This window comes from Coregonus lavaretus (genome assembly GCF_964263955.1).
Source record: "Coregonus lavaretus genome assembly, chromosome: 29".
NCBI classification, from domain to species: Eukaryota; Metazoa; Chordata; class Actinopteri; order Salmoniformes; family Salmonidae; genus Coregonus; species Coregonus lavaretus.
Genome location: NC_140016.1, coordinates 25404546 through 25431055, shown reverse-complemented (window position 1 = coordinate 25431055; position 26510 = coordinate 25404546). Strand labels below are relative to the sequence as shown.

Below are 26510 nucleotides of genomic sequence, written 5' to 3'. Positions count from 1 at the left end.
TCATCCCTGTGATATCTCTGCAAAGAAAAGGTAAGCCATTCCAAATAGGTCTTGAAACTTTATATTTTCATTGGTTCATAGACCTACCTGTTGAGCTAACACAAATCTAGATAATGTTGCCCGTCAATGTATTAGGATACTTTGGCTATTGAATAGGTGTTAATGAAGCTCAATGACCAGACACCATTCATCAGGAAAATAATTGATTTTATGGAGAGGTCCCACCACTTGAAGAAAAACCGAGAGACCCTTTTCATTGTTGTCTTTGGGTGATTACACTAATGGTTTACCTTGCAAACCCCTTCCTCTTCGATTATGATAGAGTAAGTGAGAATATGAAGGGAAATGCTGCTGCAGTGAGTTCCCAATTTGCCTGAAGGTCAGAAAAAAAAAATCAATAAAATATATTTTGAAAGGGAGAGAAAATAGAAGTAGTGATGTTTCAGAGTATGGGAAAATATGGATTCTACATAAATCAGCGTTTTTTAAATCAGATGGTTTATGTGGCCCTAACGTCGTTCCCAGTCACATCCTCCCAAATGCGCAACAGCCTGGGGACGAGCACACGTGACCGCCCTCCCCGAGGCGTCTTGCTAGTCACGCCACGCAAAAAGCTAGATATTTTATTTATTTAACCTTTATTAAATAAAAATATTCGGTGGCGCAAGTGGGGACACCAGTCAGGAGTACGTTTCACACATCCTCATGTGCTATATAGCCTACATATTGGTGTTTTGGATGTGTCCTCCCTCCTCATATGTCTGATCTAGGAGATAAACCCTCTAGACTAGAATCTATATTAGGGATGCAACTCATTCCCGATCAATGTCTGCTGGTTATCATACTCAATTATTGTACCTGGGGGAAATCTAGTAAGTGGGACCTTGGGTGCAATCCTTGGCCAAACGAGTGAACCCACTGGGAACAGACGTCAATTCAACGTCTATTCCATGTTGGTTCAACGTAATTTCATTTAAATTATGTGGAAACAACGTTGATTCAACCAGTGTGTGCTGTTGGTGAAACCATACAGGAGAGGAAGTACAAAACCAACGACGCTAGACGGAGAGGAATATGTTTAAGCAAAAGGCAGTTTATTAAACACAGAGATAGCTGGTATCTGCTCAAGCTACATGCATGGACCCATTCAGTTGCCTCTTATGGAGACAGTTGAAAAGGGATCAAAAACAGAGTTTTCAGCATTACTTTATACAATGCAACATAAAGAAAGGGTCTTTCTTCTAGTCCCTTGATTGGTTCCCGAGGCGTAGGAGGCGGGTCTGCTCTGTCCAGAGCAGAAGCCCCATTGGTGCACGGCAGAGTCCTCTGCCCTTGGCACCCGACCAGTAGAAAGAAGTGCAGTTGTGTGTGTGTGCGTATGCATTTTTGTGTGTGTGCGTCCTCAGAGCAAGAACTCGTGAGGCATGAAAATGAGTGTGCGTATGCATGGAGATGTGTGTGTGAATGTGTATGTCTCATGGGAAAGACTCGTGGGGAGCAACCAGATTGTGGCCTGTGGCGTGGGTGTTGTCCTTGACAAGATATTGGTCCTCTGTCCATTGTTCTTGCATAGGAACAGCATTGATTGAAAACAAGCTCCTAACATTAAAATGGGTCATGCACAAGATTTTAGTCAGACCAAGCTATAACATTTTATATTTACTACGACAAATCCCCCTCTTCACGTCTCCCCAGAGACGTGACCAAGTAACAGTAAAGAAGGAAAACTTGAGACGTGACACAAGCTAACAGTGTAATTGGCAAAATAGGGAAAACTTTATCAAAAGATAAAGTTTTGATTCCCCCTCTTCACGTCTCACAAGAGACGTGACACAAGCTAATAGTACAATTGGCAAAATAGGGAAAACTTTATCAGAAGATAAAGTTTGGATTCCCCCTCTTCACGTCTCACAAGAGACGTGACACAAGCTAATAGTGCAATTGGCAAAATAGGGAAAACTTTATCAGAAGATAAAGTTTTACTTTCCCCCTCTTCACGTCTCACAAGAGACGTGACAAAAAGCTTAAATGCTATTCATCATCCAGATATCCTAGGTCAGCATCGTCAATAGCAAGCAAAGGAAACATCTGACCGTTATCTGCAGGATTTGGATCAATAGCGGTGGTTATAATCCTGGTTGTCAGCGTCCGTATGCATGGAATGCAACAGCATCCACAAAGCACTAGAATTGCAGCAAAAACAGAGATGGATACAAGTATAGAAGAAACAAGCGTTTTATATTTACCAAACGCATCCATCCAAGAGTCCCACATTGAAGTATCCACCCCTGAGTGGCTCTTCATTTTGCCATTAAGAGTTCGTAACCCTTCCAGAGCAATTGTCAAACTTCCATCTGCAGCAGTATTATTAGGAATAAAAGTACAACATTGTTCCCCGAACATAGCACACACACCCCCTCTTTCAGCAAGTAACATATCAACAGCAATTCTATTCTGAAAAGCCATTAATGAAGTTGCAGCTAGTTGTCCATGAACAGCCTCAAAACCTTGTTGAGTCCAGTTTTCTAATTTCTGGACATTAATGTATGTAGTTAATTCTATCGACGTCTTTATTAATGGTACAACAGTCAGCACCCAAAAGACACCATTCCACTGTACTCCATGTACCCATGTTCAAGGACAGTTTCACAGACAACAAAGAGAGAGTGTTCTTATCAGCCTGTTATGTGAAACAATCCATATCAGTACAGTGCTCCTCCTTAATGCATTCCTTCCAAGCTATTCATCACATACAGATCCAATTAAAAATAAAACCCAATAATTGTATGGTGTCACTCTAAACAGAGTATAATCACCCTTAAGAATAACAGGATATGGAAATTAAATCACAACATTTAATGTTAATAAAAAATAAAAATAATAATTTTAACCCTCTATTCCTCCCCTACACCTAACATGTACTGAGTTGGCTACCAGCCACCCAGGAATCCTTTACCTTCACATCAGGAAGAATAAACAATCACAGTGGTTAGTAAAAACATAAGGTAATAAATGAGCAAGAACTGAAAATAAATGCGTGTATGTATTTTACTAGGCAAAACATGGATCATCCAGCTTGGTCTCAGAGTCAGTAGCAGAGTCACCTGCATCATCCTGGGCCGGTAACAACAGCATCATACCTGACGCCTGCACCACTCCTACCACTGACCTCCTGAGACAGGGGACGATGCAAGCAACACAACACATTAACAGCAAAAACACAATTACTAGGGTCAGAAATCCAGTAACCACCATAGAAGAGTACTCACCAAACCAGTCACTCAGCCAGGAAATAAGACAACATCCACAAAGAACAAGTATACCCATAGAAGCTATAACTTCACCCAGAATAGTCACAACAATAGTTTTCCATTTACCAAATATGTTATCAAACCAACCGTTTATGGAGCTATCAATACCAGAGTTCTCAACCAGTTCGTTCGCCAGCGTGGTGATGGTCACTCAAGCGCTTTGGTCACGGGCCCGTCCGGTGCTATATTGTTGGAGATGAAAGTACAGCACATATATCCAAACAGAACACAAACCCCGTCCCGCTCAGCCAAAAGCATATCTAAAGCTATTCTATTCTGCCATGTCATTAAGCTAGTTGCCGCTGTCTGCTCAGCTAATCCCTTTATTGCATCACGAGTGTGGTTTATAAATATTTTGCTGGTTATATTAAATATAATTTATCCAATCTACATTTTTATTAATTGTTGACCACCAGAAAATACTTGATTCAAACCCAGCTGTGATCTGATTGTGGATCCCATCAATATATATCCTTTCATCAAAGGATCCCGGGAGGAGGTCCTACTTTCTATGTGACAACTCACCAGTCTCTGACACGTTTGATTGTTTGCGTATGTAGGTGAGTTCACAATCAGTTATCACCACACAACCATCAGATGTCAGCACGGGCCTGGTTTTGGCTCCTATAATCCTCTGGCTGCAACAAAGAGGAGAGATTAGTCATGGTCTCTTTAGGTGTGACATTCTCTGTGTGGGAGCAGGAGCTAAGATGCCCTACCCTGTATCCTATCCTTACTAGTCCTAGAAAAACAATAATAAGAATCCCCTGAGACTTCAAACGGAGGCAACCCAGGTCGGGATGACTTTGTTATCGGGGGAAACAGATAGTGCAAGTTACCATAAGACTCTTTCACCACATTCCCAGGGTGGCTTGCATGGAGGATAAACCTGACAGAGAGTCAAAGCCTGTCAAGGGGAACTGAGTAGTTGTTAACCTTGGTTTGGCTGTCCCACAGGCAAAACAGTCCTCTTTAGACATAGTTTTTGCCGTATACTGAATCCATTCCAACCACAGGTTAAGATTTCTATACCCCGTTTCCACCTGTACTACTTCCTCCAGGTCTATAGTTTTGCACTATCTTTACCACAGCCCCGGTCTCACTACCTCCCTCAGAGAGGTTTACTCTAGAATTTCCCCTTTCCCTACGTCTAGCTGTCTCCTATGCCTTTTCAACTTGTGTTAGGTTAACTACCACTTCTGGCTGAAACAGGAGGGTCCGTGTGTGTTAGGAATATGGCCCCCACAATCAGACAGCTACCTACCATCGGGAGACCTGTGAATCCCCACATTTGCCCTGAGAACATGTCAGATGCCAGAGGCCAACCCATTGCTTTACCTTCTATCGAACTCACACAGGGATGATCAGACAGGGTAAGGGAATCTTCGTTAAGGAGCCAACCCCCGAGCCCTAGTGGTAATCGGATCTTTCTCCTAACTCTGTGTTTGTTCGTCAGGTGTAGCTGGTTTTGCCTTTTTACAGTGTGTGACATGCACCCAGATGGATCTCTCAGCTATTCTGCTGGCAAAGGCAGTACTTGGTAGGGCCCTTCCCGCCAGGCCTGATTCAGTCTCCTGGTTAGATAGAGTGGGTCACCTTCTCCTTTAGTTCACCTGTGGGGCACAAAACCTCTGACATACAGGTGTGGTTAATAAACTATCATACATGTTTTTTTTTTGTTTTTTTTTAAGTATTTTGTCCTCTCCTTCGTATATATTTAATATTTAATCCAACCATCCCCCTTTTTGACACATGATTTGGCCATGTGTCAATATTACCACCTACCTAAACAATCACTTTAGTTAATATTGGTATTTCATTATCCAATTGCCATCCGGCTCGAAGGACCACTCTTCTGTTATTTTATGGTTCAAATCAAATATATTATTACCAAATTATAATCTTCTTCACAATTTTCACAGTACTATAAATTACCCTCAACTTAGTAAAATAAACTATCTTAAAGTCCTCCTCTCATGCCTTTAGAATTTACTAGTGTGGATGATTAAAATAACACCAGAATTTTAAAACAGAGTTCAGAGGCCATTGAAATCATTTAACGAACTGTTTAATCCCATAGTATACTAAACATTACCATTATTCTAAATATTTCATAAATGTTAGTTATCCCAAGTGTTCATTAAGTCCTCATGACATTCATTCTCATAAGAAATCATATATACCCCAAACTCAGCCAAAACCTAAAAAACTCCATAAAATTCACTGTGTGCTCCTCTAAGACCTATAACCCTTGACCTGCTGAAAACCCTCCAAAATTGAAACAACAAGACTTTATTAACATCATACTAGGTGTGTTGTTTTCTATTTGAAATCCCCAATTAAAGCCACGTCCTCTGTGTTCATGGCCTGTCTGCTAAATGGCATATTATTATTATTACTGTATACATCTAAGGTTGCTGGGGCCCCTTTCATTCCCCGCCAATAGATTAGGTAAGGCTATCAGTGGGTACTGGCCCCCTCCTACTCTCTCTCTCTCTCACTGCTTATTTCTCCTTTACACACCTTATGTATCTGTTTAAGCATGGATTCGAGTTTATCTGCGTCCAGACGTCCCTCAAAACCATACCTCTCCCTCCACCTGGTTATATAATGGAGATTTCTTCTATCTCTGGATTCCATTTTAATTACATCAAGCATTTCTCGTCCCCAGTAAATTCTGGGACCTCTTGTGAGGATTTGCCCCCCGGTTGGTACTGTTAAAAATCCCTTAGCCACCTCTTCTATATTACAAGTCAATTTAACAAGTAATTCAAAATAGCTTCACACAACAACACCTCATAAGGAGTGCCCAGCAGGAGTCCAATTCCTATCAGAAAACATACATACAAACATTCAGACACTCCCAATCTCTCCCAGGGGGAAAAAGTTCTTCTTCACCCTGAGTGAGATTGTTGTTCCCATAAGGGTTTCTTCATTGTGTTGTCAGGATTGGTTCTCGCTGCTCAAATCAGCTCTTACTTCAGACAATAGTCTGGAAGGAGTGGGGGCTGGAGTGCAATGTGTTAGATGGTGCCAGGGTGCTCCTGATTTACCTCTGACCTGGACTGAGTGTGAAGTAACCTCCTTCACTTCGTACGGTCCAGTCCACCTGGGTTCCAGCCACTTTCTTTTGTGGACTTTCACCCTCACCCAGTCTCCCACTTTTACCTTCAGTGGTGGCGTGTTTCCCGACAGCTCCCCCTCTTGGGCCTTCCGCACCTGAGAAGAGAGTGCTGCAGAAAATTCTGTCAATTTCTTCACATAATCAGTCATTTCTATCTGTTTCTATCAAGGGCGGGCACATGACCTCCCTCCCTTGGTGGACTCTGGCATTACTCTCCCTGTCATTCGTTGTTCTAAGTATTCATTAAATTTGGGTATGGTTGGGTTTGGCCCTGCCATTTCTCTATCTTTATACACTTAACCCGTCCCTGGTGTTTTATTTCCAAGGATGTATTATCGGTATCAATTACAGACTTATCTCATGTACGACACCCTCGTATATAAAGAGGCTGATTGTTTTTATATTATGTGTAGTGCAATCATTATCATAAAAGTCAGAATTCCAGTCACATATACCAATGCAGTAATTTCTACACACAGCACACACCACGCTTTAGTTATCTCACGCTTGTTCTAGAATCATTGCACAACTTCAATATCAGTCTCCCCAGTCCCCGGTTCCTGAAACCCTAGGTCAAATTCACTCAATTCCACAGATTGGTGTTCGGTCTCATAAGTCTCACTATAACTTCCCATCATCCATTACACGTTTAAGATATAACACAGACACGTTAAAATATAAAACACAGCAAATTCCACATAGATCTATACTATGATTCCACTATGCCTTCACATAGATTTAAATTCCACATAGATCTATACTATGATTTCCACTATGCCTTCACATAGATTAATTAATATAAATCACAGTACGAGATATCTCATGTATGCCTTAATTCATTTAGGATGGAAATTATTTAACAAGTATTCATACTCACGCTCAGTACTACTGATCATAATTTGGTATTGGTCTACAATACAATATGCAAGATTTTGTTTTAACAGGCTCTGCTTACCTTTTTAGAAGAGCGCGCTCTGATCAGTTTCCTGAGCCAAGACGAATAGTTGATGTCTCCTGGATTTTCAGGTCACTCTTCCGTCTGTTTTTAGATCGATGATTTGCCTTTTCCTCTCGCACCAACTTTTAGATCGAATTTAAACCATCCTCTGCTACCATTTTGTTGGTGAAACCATACAGGAGAGGAAGTACAAAACCAACGACGCTAGACGGAGAGGAATATGTTTAAGCAAAAGGCAGTTTATTAAACACAGAGATAGCTGGTATCTGCTCAAGCTACATGCATGGACCCATTCAGTTGCCTCTTATGGAGACAGTTGAAAAGGGATCAAAAACAGAGTTTTCAGCATTACTTTATACAATGCAACATAAAGAAAGGGTCTTTCTTCTAGTCCCTTGATTGGTTCCCGAGGCGTAGGAGGCGGGTCTGCTCTGTCCAGAGCAGAAGCCCCATTGGTGCACGGCAGAGTCCTCTGCCCTTGGCACCCGACCAGTAGAAAGAAGTGCAGTTGTGTGTGTGTGCGTATGCATTTTTGTGTGTGTGCGTCCTCAGAGCAAGAACTCGTGAGGCATGAAAATGAGTGTGCGTATGCATGGAGATGTGTGTGTGAATGTGTATGTCTCATGGGAAAGACTCGTGGGGAGCAACCAGATTGTGGCCTGTGGCGTGGGTGTTGTCCTTGACAAGATATTGGTCCTCTGTCCATTGTTCTTGCATAGGAACAGCATTGATTGAAAACAAGCTCCTAACATTAAAATGGGTCATGCACAAGATTTTAGTCAGACCAAGCTATAACATTTTATATTTACTACGACAGTGCCCAGTGGTTCCTTTTCTCATGCACGGGTCTGGACACTGTACTGTAGAAGGGTATTGAGTTAAACTGTGCTCATGTTTTTACTTTTACTTTAGAGTTTAATTGTGACCAACATGAAACACAGCCTGGACAGGTAAAGCTTTGGTTTTGAATTATTACACTAAGAATGTAGAAAAGTGTATTTTTCCTTGATTTTTTACATTTTGAATGCATTTCCCCCCCTGCTGCAGGGCCCCCTCTCCCTTCCAGACTACCATCCTTTGACAGTCTCTTGTCTCTGGTGAGAGACAACTGTTTGCTGTTGAGTAACTCTGTATCGTCTGGAAAGCCATTGATTGGAGATGTGCTTTTGACAGTAAGACACACACACAAAATCCTATTTTCCCTAAACCTAACCTTAAACCTAAACCTAACCCTTATTTTAACCCTAACCCCTAAGCCGAACCCCTAAACCTAAAATATCTGTTGTCCACACACACAAACACACACCTCCTCTCTGTAATCGGTTATCTCTCTTCTCTAGTTACTGGTTAATGCCACTGATGTTCTTCAACTGGGCCTCCAGTCCAATGGTCACCGTAGTAGCAGTGTATTTTTTGTTGTTTGTTTTGTGTACAGGGTTTGCGTTTGTCATTCTGTTCAGTTATAAGAATCTGGATACTCTGAAGGACAGCTCTTCTCATCAGAGCCAGCAGCTCATGACCAGTGCTGTGACGGTGTCTGTTCGAAACTCCAACACAACAAACCTGCCCCAACCTGTCAATATCACCTTCAATCACCTGCAGGTAACACTGGTATCTCTTTAGAAGGGTCTCTGATTGTCCGTAAAACAGGTTTTGCGTTGATATATTTGTCCTGAAGTGAAAACATTTGACTGAGTGAAAATGGAATTGACCCCAACCCATATCCACTGTATCACAGTCAAGTTATGTGGACCCCAGCTGTGTTTTATTGGTCGGATTAGAATGGACCGGGGGTGTGGTCTGGGAAAGGTTGCACCTCAGTGATGTCAAACTCTACTCACACTGTGTGCTCCTGCAACCACCTCAGCACATTCGCTCTACTCAAGGGAATCCACCAGAAAAAGGTGATGAGAACACTGTAGCACTTCTAAAGGGGGAGAAAATATATTCCCAGATACTGTATCTGTGTCAGAGACTTTCCTTTGCCCCCCTTGGAAATGTTCATGTTTTTAACATTTACATTGACATTTTAGTCATTTAGCAGACGCTCTTATCCAGAGCGACTTACAGTTAGTGAATACATATTTTTTTTTATACTGGCCCCCCGTGGGAATCGAACCCACAACCCTGGCGTTGCAAACGCCATGCTCTATCAACTGAGCTACATCCCTGCCGGCCATTCCCTCCCCTACCCTGGACGACGCTGGGCCAATTGTGCGCCGCCCATGAGTCTCCCGGTCGCGGCCGGCTGCGACAGAGCCTGGATAAACTGTAAGCTAATTTGAAGTGTTTGATACATTTGTCACATTATTTTGAAGAGTTTGATGCTTTTGAGTGCTTGAGTGCTGATGTTGTTTTGGGGGCTAGGCTGTGTTGGTTGAGTTCATGCTGTCTAGATGGTGAGTGTCTGGTGCTTGTCATGCCTCGTTGGCGGAGAAGCGGGCAGCTGTCGGTGGTGATGTGGGTGGGCGTTTCCGTGGCACTCGCCTGTGTCGTCCTACCCCTGATCACTACCCTGTGGTGTCGCTTTGTCAGTCGCAAACGCCATGCAGGATGGCGGCGGCAACAGGATTTGCAACTCCATAGAAGATAAGACATGGGTTTGAACTATTGGTGTTGTAAGTAAAGCTTTATTTGGGATCCATTTATAACGTTGTCTCTTGGCTTGCAAGGACATCCAAATGCCAGCATTTCATTTTGGTAGTACAAAAATGAACCAAAGAAAGACAAATATTAGAAGTCATATAATTTCATTTGAATAGATTTAAAATATCTCATGTAGAACTCTTATCAGTCCCAGACTGTAACAGTAGAGCTCTTGTCTCTATGATATGATACATTAGTCATTTTAGTCTCATGAGTTTGGTCTGTAATTTGTGGCAGGAATTTTACTTGAATAGTGGTATATCTACCCAACGGTGGATTTGAACAGCATCATGCCACTTAATTTGTTGTTGTAACTAACAGTTCTTCAAGTGAAAATAATATTGTTCCTGTTATACATGTTTGCAATTATTTTCTCCAATCTGATTCAAATATCTAAATACGATATGTCCCTTTCTTCAGAAATAAATCACTAAACCATACCGTAAGTACAATGCATTTTACATTTACATTGTTATTTTTTTTGCATCTCAGTAGGCTAGCCCTACAGAACTGCCCACATGGTGTAAAGACTTCCAAACTGACTTAAACCAGGAAGTTCCCTCACAAGAGCCAATGAAATACAACAACCCTCCAGACAAAGTGTGTTGTGATTGGTTCACCGAATGCCTGATCAACATCACGACCCCCGTGCCTTCCTGCTAGCAGCCGCACGTCGACCGTTGATGGCCTTGGTGCTGGCCCTCAGTTTTCTCAGACGCAGCTGTCGCAGCCTCAGCTGCAGGTCTTTGGGGAGCTTGCCTCCCTTGGCCAGGATCTCCTTCAGCCTCTGTTTGGAGGTCTTGGTGAGGCGGAAGTCACAGATGGTGGGGTAATGCTCGTACATCACACGGCACGTACGTGTGGAAGGGTTGTAGCCCTCGGCGCTCACCGTGACCTCATACTCGCCCGGGTTCAGCAGGCGCCAGTAGTCCCCGTCAGCAACTGCAGTAGAAGCAGGACACAAAATGGCTACTGGTTAGTTGTTGGCTTCTTTGGCCTACTCCTTTGATAACATATTCCTGCAGTGCCCTCTAGGGGCAATTTGACGGTATCATTTTGAGGTTTTCTTCTTGTATCATTTACTGACGTGAAAACATTTGCATGTGAGGAGGGAGACAGCCCACCTGATCTAATATGGTGGTCGATGTCATCCACTTTGATTATGGCATCTGCAATGCCAGCCTCTGTGTCTTTGTCTCTGATCACACCCTTGAGTCCTCTATGGACCTTCAATAGAAAGGGAAAATATAGAGATCAACAACACCATCATGTTGTGTTTAAACTGCACCAGACACTATTGATGGACGGACCTGCTCCATGTAGATCAGTAAAGACTCTTTGTTGTTCTCCCACTCGATGGCCAGCTCACTGGCATGGGGGAACTTATCACAGGACAGCTCCACTGTCACATCGAAGCAGTTGGTGTGTAGATAGCTGAAATCATTCATGCCTGGAAAACAGATAGAGGTTTAAGGCAAATAATCAAGAATGTAAATCTTAAAAAAAGGTACTTTAACAAAGACAATGATGAGATAAACAAGATCACAAAATGCATGACCATAAAAGCGGTTGAATTCTCACTTCCTGGGACCGTGTGCCAGTTTGCTCCGTTGATGATGTTGTTGTAGCGTTGGAAGTTTTCATTGTGACAAGGCCGGCGGTCGGGATTCGACATAACCTGGTTGGTGCTGGCATAGACGGTGGCCAGCCAGCGGAAGAAACTATTGTCCGGTGTAGGGGTGTCATCGCGAGGTGCCCAGTCTTCCGTCCTGTCGAAAGGGTAGGTGACCACCAGTTCACCCCCGTGGAGGTTGGCACTTAGTACGAACGGGATGTTCTGCATCCAGTTAATGACAGCACGCGTCTCTAAGGCCACCTGGCATATAGGATATGAGAATAGGTCAATGCCACAGGAATATTGCATTCAAACAGTATAGTGAAGTACAACAATTAAAATGGTTTATATTCTATGTGTGATAGTTTTGACATATATTCTCAAGGATATTGCTACATGACAAATCGAGAGCTTGGGACTATAAGGTTATACAGTATCTGCATTTTTGTCAAAATTGAGTTATTGACATAGCCTTGTTCTGTTCAATGTTCTTTACCTATATAGTACTCTAAATACGCCAATTCAAGTTTAGTTCAAAAGAATACCATTCAAACCAATGAGGGTTCAGAAACTTTTGAACTAAACTTGAATTGGCGTATTTAGAGTACTATATACACTACCAGTCAAAAGTTTGGACACACCTACTCATTCAAGGGTTTTTCTTTATTTTTACAATATTTTACATTGTAGAATAATAGTGAAGACATTAAAACTATGAAATAACACACATGGAATCATGTAGTAACCAAAAAAGTGTTAAACAAATCAAAATATATGTTATATTTGAGATTCTTCAAATAGCCACCCTTTGCCTTGATGACAGCTTTGCACACTCTTGGCATTCTCTCAACCAGCTTCATGAGGTAGTCACCTGGAATGCATTTCAATTAACAGGTGTGCCTTCTTAAAAGTTAATTTGTGGAATTTCTTTCCTTCTTAATGCGTTTGAGCCAATCAGTTGTGTTGTGACAAGGTGTGGGGGAGGGGGGGTATACCTATTTGGTAAAAGATCAAGTCCATATTATGGCAAGAACAGCTCAAATAAGCAAAGAGAAACGACAGTCCATCATTACTTTAAGACATGAAGGTCAGTCAATACCGAACATTTCAATAACTTTGAAAGTTTCTTCAAGTCTGTAGCTCAGCTGGTAGAGCACGGCGCTTGTAACGCCAAGGTAGTGGGTTCGATCCCCGGGACCACCCATACACAAAAATGTATGCACGCACGACTGGAAGTCGCTTTGGATAAAAGCGTCTGCAAAATGGCATATTATATATTATAAGTGCAGTCGCAAAAACCATCAAGCGCTATAATTGGAGATTTAAGAAAATGTTCCCATTTTTGGTTTCCCTAATTCTCTAACACAATTCCAGAGTGTGGATACTATTTGGTGATTTGATTTGTGCATGTGCATTCTAAATGTCAACTTACAAAGGCGTCCTCTGAGGTGTAGTACTCTGGTATAGGGATGTAGTGGTTTATGAGTTTGGACTTATCGTTATTTTGGTAGTCAAATTCAATAGCATCCCACATGACCTTGTTCAGGTCAGCAAAGTTGTGGTTCATGTCGATGCCCTGGTAGCTATAGCGACCGAGGGCCCACCCCGCCAACTCGGAACCCTGGGATGGGAGGAGAGTGGAGGGTCAGAGGTTAACATGGGCCTCTTTGAATGGTTAAAGAACATTTGACCATTTAATTTGAGCATTAAAAGATAATCTCAGTTATAACACTATAATATATTATATTACAACAAAACATGTTATAACATGTTTTCTGAGACCTTCTTGAAGGCCATTTCATAACCATCAGGGTTCATGGATGGCAGCAGGTGGATGCGTGTCTCCTTGACCAGCCGGACGATGCGCTGGTTGCCCAGTTTGTACTCCTGACAGATATACTGCATCAGGTTGAGCAGCAGCTCCCGGCCCAGGGCTTCATTACCATGCATTCCAGCCACATAGCGGAACTCTGGCTCGCCTGCAGAGGGAGACAAAGCACATGTGTAAACACAGCATAGCAGTGCCTCCAAAAGTAGTTGTGACCAATGATTTGTATATGCACTAGATGACTAATAGGGGGTGCTGTGTTGAAGCCTCCTTGCCTCCATCTTGGCACTCCCCTACTGTTGTAAAAAATATTTTGGAAGCTATACAAATGCATTTATTAATGTCTACATTCGTTTTTGCCACATTTATTATATTACAGACACCTTAATCCATACTTTTAAATTATATTATGTGAGCTAAACATAATACTTTTTTGAGATTACTAAGGTTTCTGTCCCCACTACAACAACAAAAATACCTAAATACATGTAATTTTGTCCTTTATTAGAAATACTGTAGAATTCCATTCATTCCTATGGAGGACTGCTCCTACGGGGTAGTGCCAATATGGCCGACCGGCGGCTTCAAAAACTCTCAATGGCCAAAACATAGCATCAGCAATTCAGGGTTTATATACAGTACAAAATTGACCATTAGGTTAGAAGCTACTAATATGCCGCCCTTATATAATCCACTGGCAGACGGTTCTGAAATCCAGCACATCCCCCCTTGATAGCTTTGTGGTTTTTGACCACTTCCCTTGAGCCACGTCCCTTGAGTCAAGTAACAACGTTCCAGGGGCGGGGCCAAAGAGATATGGCTGAGTATAAATTCAATCAACAGCATTTAAAACTGTGGCTTTTACTTGGCGAACATAACACAACACTGGTGTGATTGGACTGAATCTAACTTAACGACCTGGTCCAGACTTAATCATTTATTCAAACAAATAATTATTTGGCTGCAAGATTACTCTCGGCTTTGGAGGAGCACAAGCCACGTATGTTCATATGCTCAAGGGGCTTCTGTAGGTTCCGAGTGCAACGTTCCTGAAATGTTTTTAACCTCCCCTCTCTAATTCACACCACACACACACCACCCATTCAAAGCAGCAATCTGGGCATAGTTAGATAGCTTTAAATAAGAAAATAATGAACAATTTGAATGTTGTTCTTAGATGACCTATGAAGTCATCATAACTAACTTGATCTCTGAGATACTGTAAGACAAAAAATATGCTTCCCATTGGGCACAGACGTCAATTCAACGTCTATTCCACGTTGGTTCAAAACAGTGTTCTCATAACACAGCAAGAATGGATATGGAATCCTGGAATTCTGGTTACTGGTTTTGGTTGAAATAAGGCCCCTAGAATCAATGCATTGTTGATAGAAAACACCTGTCCAGAGAGTCTGAATGGCACAGGTCCTGATCGTTACAAAGCATGTAAATCACAGACAGGACATCCTTTGGACAACAACAACCTCAGACACCCTCACATAAACTATTTACATTTCTGTCCTCTCCTTTCTGTTATCTTGCCTGTGTTTTTCACAGCCATGAAACTGATTATATGGTCAGTTTTTACAGTAACAGTGCAGCATACCTAAAGCCTTGTGTCACAGCAAAACATTTGGGGTTAGATAAAATAGGAAAATATCCCCCCCACATTTCTATCACCATGAACCCACTGACTGTGAGTTCACATTGTAAATACTGGCACATGAGATGAAAAGGCCAAGGACTTTGCCAGTGGAACATTAAACTAGAGTCTGGCTTAACCTCTGCCAAGGATTTTGCCAGTGGAACATTAAGCTAGTCTGGCTTAACCTCTGCCAAGGGAATTGGAGGTTAACAACAAAATTAGGTCAAGTTGACAGACAAAAACCATTCAAAGCTTTTTATTCTCTTACGAAACAGGCCAACATTTGCATTGACATTTGAAGACTAGTCACCCCCTGTTTGATAGTGTTTCTCCTTACATTCCAGTGCACAGGCTAACCAGTTCTCTGTCTATGGCATTCCGGATTCCCTCTCCCATTATGAGTTCTGGCGGCAAGGGGTATTAGTGGTTGCCAGAGCTGGTAGACCGGCTCAATGGGCGCCGAGCGTGGTCAGTGAGCCCAAAGCAAACACTTTGGACATGTCAGAGTGAACAAGGGTTGAGTCCAGTCTCTGAGAGCATACTGTACAAAGTACTATAGCAGTGGTACTGCAGATAAGTTCCAACCTGGACTTACCATAGTAAATGTAAATCCAGGACACTCCAATTAGTATGATATGTTACGTTTGGTATGGTATGTATTCATTTGTGGATGTCCATCATCCATTTCGTATGATATGTTACGAATTACAATTCGTATGATACACTATAAAGTACCAGTCAAAAGTTTGGACACACCTACTCATTCCAGGGTTTTTCTTTATTTAGACTATTTTCTACATTGTAGAATAATAGTGAAGACATCCAAACTATGAAATAACACATATGGAATCATGTCGTAACCCAAAAAGTTTTAAACAAATCCAAATATATTTTATATTTGAGATTCTTCAAATAGCCACCCTTTGCCTTGATGACAGCTTTGCACACTCTAAATTTAGTTTTTTTCTCCTTAAGTAACCATACCAAACGTAACATATCATACTAATTTGAGTGTCCCGGATTTACATTTACTTTGTTACGTCTAGTCTATGAGGCCAGGCTGTAAGTTATGTAGTATTGCCTTATGCTGAAACTTCATAAGCTGTAATAGGCCTACATCTACTCACCCAGCTCATGCTTTCCAGGGTTGTCGGAGATCTCCATGACGTACATCTTGAGGCCCATGTGACTCTTCCCGATGCTGTAGATATGTGTGATGTCAGGGCAGGCCTCGGTCACTGACTTCATGAGCTGAGGAGGGACAGAGTTAAATGGTACTGAGCATTATGGTGTTCTCTGATCGGCAAAAGACTTGAATTCCTGTGGGACCCCCAGTGTTATGCAAATGTATTTGCTTCCAGGAGGTCCACCAGGAATGGATTGCGTTACACTGCCTTATGATGGTTAAGTGTGACTGAGAAGGAAGCTTCAGTATGTACAGTACAGTTTGTCTACCGTACAACTGGATACATAGTCCTGGTTTAGTTAACTGGATACATAGTCCTGGTTTAGTTAACTGGATACATAGTCCTGGTTTAGTTAACTGGATACATAGTCCTGGTTTAGTTAACTGGATACATAGTTCTGGTTTAGTTAACTGGATACATAGTCCTGGTTTAGTTAACTGGATACATAGTTCTGGTTTAGTTAACTGGATACATAGTCCTGGTTTAGTTAACTGGATACATAGTCCTGGTTTAGTTAACTGGATACATAGTCCTGGTTTAGTTAACTGGATACATAGTTCTGGTTTAGTTAACTGGATACATAGTCCTGGTTTAGTTAACTGGATACATAGTCCTGGTTTAGTTAACTGGATACATAGTCCTGGTTTAGTTTGCGAGTACATGGGGAGAGTGCGGTGTGTGTGTGTGTGTGGACACAAGCCCAATGTTACATCGTAACTGTCAGTCTTACCTCAAGCTCTTTACTGAGTGGTAGTGGCAGTGTAGTAAGGAGAAGAAGAAGAAAAAAAATACTACAAATATTTGTTTTTCGGTGAGAGTGAGGGAGGGAGCTCTAACCAGAAACCCTCTGCTTCCAGGACAGATTCAGTCACGCGCCACAGAGAGTAGATTGAAGTGAAGGGAGGGAGTTTCTTGCTAACTGTTGCATGCCATGTCCCTGCTGCTATGCTCAACATCACAAAATCTTAGCCAGTTTAGGATTTTTTTTAATTAGACATTTTATTATTTTCTAAGTCACTGTTGTGTAGGTTTAAAATATGGTGAATCAGTTGTTTGGAATTATAATGATAATTCTCTCAGACACCCGCAACCCATTTGAAACCTCCCACGACCCCCCCCCCCCTCCCCCACCACCAGTTGAGAGTCGCTGCTATATTCTTATTGATCAGATATTTGTTAATTGTTGGAAGAGAACAGGAAGTAGTTGAGTTGATGTATGGCTGTGAATGTGGTCAGTTCATTATCAAATCTGCACCACCATAATTCTAAAGAACCCTCAAACTACACCAGTGGCCTATGGGTGAGTGCTGAAAGTCTCCACATCAGGCCTTACTTTCCTCATCTCCTTGTAGTTGTGGTGTCTAAAGTCCAGCTTGTCTTGGGTGCCTTGCTCCGTCTGCTGCCAAGCATAGATGTTGTTGGGATCTACAGGAGGGGAAAGACACAACATAATGGAAATTCAATAACATTTGAATATTGTTGAGGTTATGATTCCTGTGTCTTAATCTAGTGTTGGGAGGATGTTGTGATGATGGTGGTGGACAAACCTGGTAGGGTACAGCCCAGAACCTCAGCTCTCAGACAGATAGTTCCGTTCTCGTACCAGCTCTGTGGATTGATGCGGATGTAGCGTGCCACTGTTGACGACTCGTTAAATAGGGCCAACACTGGAGTTTCAGTATCCTGGTTCCCCTCAAACACCTACAGTACAGGAAAACCCCAATAGTGGAGACAGTGGCTTACAAAAGTATTCTCCCCCTTGGCGTTTTTCCTATTTTGTTGCATTACAACCTGTAATTGAAATTTATTTTTATTTGGATTTCATGTAATGGACATACACAGAATAGTCCAAATTGGTGAAGTGAAATGAAAAAAATAAGTGGTGCGTGCTATGAAGCCCCTAAATAAGATCTGGGTCAACCAATTACCTTCAGAAGTCACATAATTTGTTAAATAAAGTCCACCTGTGTGCAATCTAAGTGTCACATGATCTGTCACATGATCTCAGTATATATACACCTGTTCTGAAAGGCCCCAGAGTCTGCAACACCACTAAGCAAGGGGTACCACCAAGCAAACCGGCACCATGAAGACCAAGGAGCTCTCCAAACAAGTTGTGGAGAAGTACAGATCAGGGTTGGGTTATAAAAAAAAAAATCAGAAACTTTGAACATCCCACGGAGCACCATTAAATCCATTATTAAAACATTGAAAGAATATGGCACCACAACAAACCTGCCAAGAGGGGTCCGCCCACCAAAACTCACGGACCAGGCAAGGAGGGCATTAATCAGAGAGGCAACAAAGAGACCAAAGATAACCCTGAAGGAGCTGCAATGCTCCACAGCGGAGATTGGAGTATCTGTCCATAGGACCACTTTAAGCCGTACACTCCACAGAGCTGGGCTTTACGGAAGAGTGGCTAGAAAAAAGCCATTGCTTAAAGAAAAAAATAAGCAAACACATTTGGTGTTCGCCAAAAGGCATGTGGGAGACTCCCCAAATATGGAAGAAGGTACTCTGGTCAGATGAGACTCAAATTTGAGCATTTGGCCATCAAGGAAAACGCTATGTCTGGCGCAAACCCAACACCTCTTATCACCCAGAGAACACCATCCCCACAGTGAAGCATGGTGGTGGCAGCATCATGCTGTGGGGATGTTTTTCATTGGCAGGGACTGGGAAACTGGTCAGAATTGAAGGAATGATGGATGGCGCTAAATACAGGGAAATTCTTGAGGGAAACCTGTTTCAGTCTTCCAGAGATTTGAGACTGGGACGGAGGTTCACCTTCCAGGAGGACAATGACCCTAAGCATACTGCTAAAGCAACACTTGAGTGGTTTAAGGGGAAACATTTAAATGTCTTGGAATGGCCTAGTTAAATCCCAGACCTCAATCCAATTGAGAATCTGTGGTATGACTTAAAGATTGCTGTACACCAGCGGAACCCATCCAACTTGAAATAAAAAATGTTTAGCATCTTCAAAGTGGTAGGCATGTTGTGTAAATCAAATGATACAAACCCCCCAAAAAATCAATTTTAATTTCAGGTTGTAAGGCAACAAAATAGGAAAAATGCCAAGGGGGGTGAATACTTTCGCAAACCACTGTAAGTCATGCTCTATGAAGAGATTACTTCATATTCAATTAAGTGCTGAACATTTCTTTGTTGTTTCTCTAATTGCAGAGTGCATCTTTAATATATTATACAATAACTTCCAATTTTGCCATTTCTGTCTCTCTGCCAGTCACATTTTCAATCTACCCTTTTGCCAAACCAGAGCCACAGACTGGTAACTAGATGGTGCAATCTGTCACAGTGTGCCCATGGAGAGTAAGGCTTGTGGGTTAGCAAGGTTGGCACAGTGGAGTCAGCTTTGGCCAGGGCAAACTTTCAGCCCCATGGTCAGCTTGCCAACAGGCAGTGGAATGTCATTGGTCAATGATGTCAGAGCATGGTAGATACTAATACCTCACTAGACCACATAATGATACACAACTTGACAATTGGGTAATGAGGAATAAAATAGTAAGCTATTCAAGATACAAAATTGAATATCTGAATTTTGCAGTGAACGTAATGGGAAGAAGGCAATAGATTATGGTTACTACATATCATATTTTAATGTATTGTATTGAATCAACTCACTGCCTCTTTAGTCCCATTCATAGCTGGCTGCCAGACCAGGGTATCATTACTGAACTGCACCTTGTAGGTGAGTATGAAGTCCCAACTGTTAGGAAAGACAGGGGCAACTATTTAGCAATGTCCATACAACATTTACAATATATAAAATTCATTGCTATGGCTATATCACTGCACAATGGGGGCTTGGTGAATATGTACCGTGACCTCCACTGACCTCCAGATTGAGCTGCGTCCCTGGAGGATGACCCCGGTGAAGCGTGTGGGTCGCCGGGCGTCCACCTCCAGCCACTGTTTCTTATCCTCATACTGGGCACACCACGCCCCATCGTAGATGTCCCCGTCCTCAATACCCGACTACCCAGGCAGACAGATTGTATTTACAAAGTGCATTTTACAAATCTAAACACAAGATGTAGAGGTGGTTACCACAGAATAATGCATGGATACAATGGTAAGAATGGCAGCAACATTTGCCAGTGCTGATTGTGCTGTGTTTGCTAACAGTGGTGAGAGACCTGTAGACTAGTTCTTGGTCTCACCTGGATGTTGAGTCGACCACGGTGAGGTCCAAGTCCCCGGCGCTTGTAGGACGAGGCCCGCAGCTGTGTGTCCTTCAACCTCAGAGACTCCAGCCCCAGAGGAGGGCACTCTGACAGACATGGAGGAGAACAAGGTCACACATACACACAGGTCAAATATTGAGAAGGAATGGAACTAACGTGTAAGAAAGCTGTCCATGAACATGACATGTTGAATTTAAAGCCTTCACAGGAGCGGTAGTCGAAGGGAGATTGAGAGACTGCCCGCTGGGCACAGATGTCAATTCAACGTCTATTCCAAGTTGGTTCAACATAATTTCATTGAAATGACGTGGAAACAACGTTGATTCAACCAGTGAGTGTCCAGTGGGTGCATACATGCGCAATTCTCAAAGGTATTTGAGCATGAAAGAGAGCGAGAGGGAAAGCGATGAAGAGAGAGATTGCAGAAGGGTTTGCAAGAAAGAGAGCGGAAGAGTGAGGGAAAGAGAGACTTCCTGCGCTTCCATGTGAGGAGCAGACAGGCGCTCATTGTCTGAGGAGCTGAGCCTGGTCGACTGGCCCTCTAAACACTAGTTCCTGTGCTAGGGCTGTGAGTGGTCTCTCTTAAAACCCGAATACCCTTTTGCCTTAGAGGCCTGCAGGATCTCACCACTTGGTTCATTGTGACAGAGAGCACTGCTCTGCTCCAAGAGCTAATGGTTTAAAACGATTAAAACTTTGTTGACAGTGGTCTGCCAAGTAAAGTAGCCAACTGATCTACTGAACTAGTGAAGTGATGCCAAAGACATTAACCTCATGTCAACAATGCTTTAGTAATCTTTATGAAAATTGGGTTCTTACTCCTATACTATTTGTGTTAGGAGAATTGGCAAACGTGAGGACTCAATGATTTCTTAGAGCTCTCATATTTAGAGCATAGGAAACATTGTATAAGCTTTATGCATTAAGTCAGGTCCAACCTCAACAATTTGTATAGTTTCTTCAGTGGCATCATTTGAAGAGAGACAATGTCAAATTTCAGAAAGCAGTTGAGATATTACAACAAACTATGCAGTGGCCTTTGGGGTTACTCATCATCATTTCACCAGTGCATTAGTCATGATGAAAAACAGTTTGGCAGATCAGCCAACCTACAACATGAATATTTAAAAGATTAGACTCCCTTTTTCTGAGGAAAAACTGGGGAAACTCATATCTTGCCCCTGCTTTGGGGCCTTATGGTCCATCTGCCCCAAACACACACACTTCCTACTCAGCTCAGCTCCTTATTCAGGCTATACTTCTCCATCTGGCCCCTGTAATTCCAGTTCTCTTTCCGACACATTTCTGACCAGATCAGGGGCACCAGCCCCCCTCCCCCACAGGGAGGGGCTTCCATGGAGCACTGAGCAGTAATGAGAGAGAGAGAGAGAGAGAGAGAGAGAGAGAGAGAGAGAGAGAGAGAGAGAGAGAGAGAGAGAGAGAGAGAGAGAGAGAGAGAGAGAGAGAGAGAGAGAGAGAGAGAGAGAGAGAGAGAGAGAGAGAGAGAGAGAGAGAGAGAGAGAGAGAGAGAGAGAGCAAGAGAGAGAGAGAGAGAGGATGGGCAGGAAATACTACAGAAGACTAGGTCAGTTGCTGGAGGACAATTGCAAAAGCACAACAACTATTTAAGCAAGGGAATGTTTTGTTTTGCTACTGCTAGTACTGTAGCTACTCTGTGTCAACAAGCAATGCTGTCAATGTCAGTTGTCTATCATTTATGCATTTCAAAGTTGAAATGAAAATGTACCATGCGTTGTACACAGTAAGGAAAAAGAGCGCTATACAGTATGTTGTCTATTGGGCATTCACCCATTCTCATACTATATATGTCACTCAGGGAGGTTCCCCATACATACGTCCCACTGGCTTCACTGGCAGCGAAGGGCGCCCAATGATTTTGGGTTTGCTTTTTTTAACAACCTCGGGCTTGCGCTTCTTAGGCAGGACTTTGGGTGTCTTGACCTCCTTCCATATCTTTTTAGGCTTCTTTACTACCTTTACACTCCTGGTGGACCACTTGGCTACAAAAGGCAAACCATCTCATGAACAAAGACGAACATTGTGAAATGTGAAAGTATGATGTCCGTCTTAAGGACTACACAACACATTCTCAGGCTATGCAGAACTATGGTGTTCTGGTACTGAATGTAGATAGCTGACTCAGCCAGTTAACCCAGGGTTTTCTGATGGTCTGTGTCTACAAGACAGCTGGTTCCCATCACAACCTGATAACCCCCAAGCTAAATACTTCACCATACAGAGGTGGGAATGTAGAACCAACCCCCTGGACTTGGTTTCTAAGACCACAGCAATGCAGCATTGACATAACAACCCCCTGTTACTCGTGTTTTCCCTGCCTTGCGCTCCACAGTTGTTATTTATCACATTCGTTTTCAATGTGTGTTTTCAGAGTTGTTTGTTGATGGACATGGTCTAAATGATTTCAATGTAAGAAATGAAAGATACAAATTGAGATGCTTTTTAACCTCTTAAGGATCGGACCCTTTAAAAAATAAATGTTTTGCCTAAAATGACATACCCAAATCTACCTGCCTGTAGCTCAGGACCTGAAGCAAGGATATGCATATTCTTGATACCATTTGAAAGGAAACACTTTGAAGTTTGTGGAAATGTGAAATGAATGTAGGAGAATATAACACATTAGATCTGCGTTATAAACAAAAAATGGTTTTATCATCTTTGAAATGCAAGAGAAAGGCCACAATATAATATTGCAGTTTAGGCGCAATTTAGATTTTGGCCGCTAGATGGCAGCACTGTGTGTGCAAAGTTTCAGATTGATCCAGTGAAGCATTGCAATACTGGACTATTCTGTATCAAGTCTGCCCAAATGTGCCGAATTGGTCAATTGATACATTTTCAAGTACATAACTATAGAGAACATACACAAATGATATGGTAATACAAAATGTATGTTTACACACGCCCAGGAATGTCATACATGATGGATCATTAGCTTATACACTAACTTTCACACATCTAGATGGCCGGGCGGGGTGGGTGTGGAGCCAGAGACAGCAAGGGTCCAAACTGTAGAACCCAGTTCCTACATTTGAACATAAAAATTGATTTTATCAAACAAAACTATGCTACATTTTATCTCTGGGACCCTCAGGATGACAAATCAGAGCAAGATTACTGAATGTAAGTACATTATTTACCTTCAGAGGTGATACGTTTTTTGTTGTTGTGCACTCTCCTCAAACAATAGCATGGTATTTTTTCACTGTAATAGCTACTGTAAATTGGACAGTGCAGTTAGATTAACAATAATTTAAGCTTTCTGCCCATATAAGACATGTCTATGTCCTGCAAAGTTTGCTGTTACTTACAACAGTCATGCTAATCACATTAGTGCACGTTAGCTCAACCGTCCCGTATACGGGACACCGATCCCGTAGCGATTAACCAGTAGGCTGTGCCCAAGGCCGAACTACCGCATTTGGGGCCCTGGGGGAAACCTTTTTTTGGGGGGGAAAACAGCTAACTTCCCACATTTCAACACATTTTGGCATGGGGCAGAGAGAACGTGCAGTTTTATAATGCTATTATACACATTTTGCCATGAGGCTGAGAGATAATTTTGTAGTTTTAAAGCTAATTTCCTGCAATTTTACACTTTTTTGCTATGGGACAGAGAGAAAAATTTGTTGTTTTACAGCTCATCTCATGCTATTCTTCACATTTTGCCATGAGGATGAGAGAAAATTGTGCAGTTTTAAAGCAAACTTCCAGCAATGCTACACACTTTGCAGTTGCTTATGACCCCCATGAAGGTCGGGACCCTGGGGCACGTGCCCTGCGTGCCCGTTCTGTAATCTGGCCCTGGCTGTGTCTTTTTCCAAACATATTACACATTTACTTGATGCAGAAGTGAGATGTCAGATATCTGCAAAAAAAAGTACACTTGAAAGACACATGAGATAATAAAAAAATGTCTATAAATATATATAATCTACAACAATGTATAGCCTTGGTCTATAATAACACATTACAACTTTAATAATAATGCATAATATTGTTTTAACATTTATCTTAGCAGTTGACCTGCATTTTACATCAGCAAATACATTTCAATGCTGCTCACCTAATTCTAATGGTTCATCCTCAGGTTCTTTGTTCCATACTATTTTTTCCACTTTCTTGTCGATACCCTCATTTAAGTCTTCTGTGTTGAAACTATAGTTAGCGGTGGTGGTCGTTTTCGGTGGTCTAGTAGTAGTTGTCCGTACCTTTGCAGTAGTTGTAGATGTCAACCTTACCGCTCGTGCGTTGGCGCTATTATTGCTCCGGGTTGTATTTGGTTTAGTTGTAGAGCTCACTGTAGTTGTGCCATTGCCAGATGAAAAGAGACCATATGATCCACATATCAAACACGACAAAACAAAGGTAAAGTACAGGGCTTGTGCCATAACTGTCCCTTCAGACATTCCGGGTGAATATTGACAATTTAAACGTCCCCCACTCCACATGAAGGTCCACCCATAGACTTACATAATAAGGGTCCCGAGCACAATCCGTTGCGCATGCAGAAGTAACAGGACCGCTGCCCATAAATGTTCGGTGTCCAGAACATTTATAAAAGCTTCACAATAAGAGCCCTCGTTTGACAGTTTAAAAAGGTACACATGTAAAATATATCATCACAAGGCTGTAGTTATTATTAAAGGAGGGAACTGTAGGCCACGTCTGTCAGTCCTACTGAATAATTTGTCTGTCCAACAAGTCTACTTTCTGAACCATAGCTCCACAATTATTGTCATATTATTAAAACGATTGTAGTTATTTGCAATATCATTATGTTACACTAATGACGCAGCTATATCATACAATTAAGCTTTTAATTTGATAGAAAAAAGCAGAAGCTGCACAATTATTGTCATATTATTAAAACGGTTTTTAGTTATTTGCAATATCATGATGTTACACTAATGAGGCAGCCATATCATACAATTAAGCTTTTAATTTGATAGAAAAAAGCAGAAGCTGCTCCAACTTTTGCTTGATGTGCTTGTGATTACTAAATAGAACAGAGTAACGCTAAAGTCCGAAATATTGATGGGGAAGTGCTTCCATCTAGTGGCCAAAGTTGAGTATTACAGAATAACTTTCAGTTTGAATGTAGAAGATAAACGTAGAACATTGCTTCACTTGCTCAGACTGAGCATGCATGGACTGGCATGGCAATGATTGCTAAAACCTATTAAGTTAATAAAATTATAAAGTGTGCATTTATTGTCAATGTTTTTGTTGGGATATCAAAACAGAGCTGGGACAAATGGCAGATGTATCAAAGGCAATGTTGCATTGCTCAGCAAGTATAGGACATTTGTCACAAACTGGTGATAAAAGCTCCTAGAAAGGCTAAATGAAAGCAGGATTACTGTCTTACTTGTCATTTAACTGTAACATTTTACATGGAATCCATATGGAATGTTTATTGTGATCATCCGTATCATTAACATTGCAGGGCATGTGGACGTTGATGTAAAATGACGTTCTGTAAATGGGATAAAATGTGGTAGGGAAGATATACACACTAGATGGCGCCAGTGACCAGATTTTGAGCTGAACATTCGGAGGGCCAAAGTAGGGACCAAATAATATTTTTTTGCTTTTGTTGATTGTGAACATTTCAATTGTCTTGTCTACTTAATATATTATAGTCATAATAAGTAAGAAAACGTTTGGTAGCTGTCTTCTCTAATTTATCTCAATATAATTTTAATAATTGTACATAATTGTCATCAGGTGATTGATTAACGTTTTGATAAATTATATAGGTAGGAAATAATTATTGGATTTTTTTTTTTTTTTTTTAAACATGATGGGCATATATGAAGTAACCTATGTTATTTCTTCTTGGTGGATAACAACTGTTTACACCTGCCTTACTATTGTACTGCAGAAGCTTACCTTACTTGATGAAACATTCTTTCACAGCTCTCCTTTTATTTTATT

General features: G+C 41.8%; 1 protein-coding gene across 1 annotated transcript; it reads right to left on the bottom strand.

Annotated features, from left to right (window-relative positions):
- Positions 1 to 10003: 10003 nt before the first annotated feature.
- Positions 10004 to 25054, bottom strand: cpxm1b (carboxypeptidase X (M14 family), member 1b). Its single transcript, XM_084147414.1, has 13 exons — positions 24637 to 25054; positions 20505 to 20614; positions 20180 to 20319; positions 19966 to 20050; positions 17862 to 18015; positions 17648 to 17739; positions 16255 to 16378; positions 13437 to 13633; positions 13087 to 13275; positions 11621 to 11915; positions 11350 to 11489; positions 11164 to 11266; positions 10004 to 10981 (listed from the first exon to the last, which is right to left on the bottom strand). The coding sequence occupies exons 1-13, from the start codon at positions 25019 to 25021 to the stop codon at positions 10677 to 10679; spliced, it is 2319 nt and encodes a 772-aa protein (XP_084003540.1). The 5' UTR covers positions 25022 to 25054; the 3' UTR covers positions 10004 to 10676.
- Positions 25055 to 26510: the final 1456 nt, after the last annotated feature.